Source organism: Myotis davidii, unplaced genomic scaffold (assembly GCF_000327345.1).
Source record: "Myotis davidii unplaced genomic scaffold, ASM32734v1 scaffold551, whole genome shotgun sequence".
Lineage (NCBI taxonomy): Eukaryota > Metazoa > Chordata > Mammalia > Chiroptera > Vespertilionidae > Myotis > Myotis davidii.
In genome coordinates this window covers 1,129,918-1,130,585 of record NW_006283788.1, presented here as the reverse complement: position 1 = coordinate 1,130,585, position 668 = coordinate 1,129,918, and the positions used below count along the sequence as shown (strand labels likewise).

The following is a 668-nucleotide window of genomic DNA, read 5'->3' as shown; positions in this document are numbered from 1 at the left end:
CTTCGTTTTCCGGCTTGCCTTCCACCCCCCTCCCCCCCTCAACGGGAAAGCTTCTAACTTAACCCTGCACATCCTTGCGCATGCTGTTTAGATGCCTAGAGAGATGCCCTTTCTCCTTTCTAGCTGGCAAACTCCTACTCAGACGTCATAGCCCCAGGCCCAAATCCCCTCCTCTGGGTGGCATCCCGTGCACTGGGAGGGCCCCTATCGGCTCTGGCTCCCTCCCTGGGTCATTGAGGGGTGCCCCCACCTGCACCCGCACCTCCGGCAGGTGCACCTTGGCTGCCAGCTCCTCGCGGCTGTAAATGTCCGGGTAGTGGGAGGCCTCGAACGCCCGCTCCAGCTGGTGCAGCTGGTACGTGGTGAAGGTGGTGCGGTTCCTCCGGTGCTGCTTCCTGGGGGCCTCCTCACAGGGGGCCGGCCCCCCACCCTCAGCCGCAGGCCCCTCACCAGGGCTCAGGAACATGGCTCCTCCTCGCCGCCTCCCGGTGGTACAGCAGGACAGAAGATGGTGAGGCCGCAGGAGCAACTGCCAGTTGGGAGGGCAGGGGACCCCCCAGTACCTGCTGGGTGTGGAGCATGAGGTGAAGGGGCTCTTCCCTCACAGTGTCCTCAATCCATTCTATCGGTTTCAGATGATCTCATTTTCTCCCTCTGTCTGCACTTCC

At 62.7% G+C, this 668-nt stretch overlaps 1 protein-coding gene across 1 annotated transcript in view; it reads right to left on the bottom strand.

The window, feature by feature from the left end:
• The window catches only part of RAX2 (retina and anterior neural fold homeobox 2), a 2,443-nt gene extending 1,781 nt beyond the window's left edge, over window positions 1-662 (bottom strand). Inside the window, exon 1 of the mRNA XM_006754067.2 lies at window positions 251-662. Coding sequence (XP_006754130.1) covers window positions 251-466 — 216 coding nt within the window. The 5' untranslated portion in view covers window positions 467-662. The remainder of the gene's footprint in view (window positions 1-250) is intronic.
• Between the last annotated feature and the right edge of the window lie 6 nt (window positions 663-668).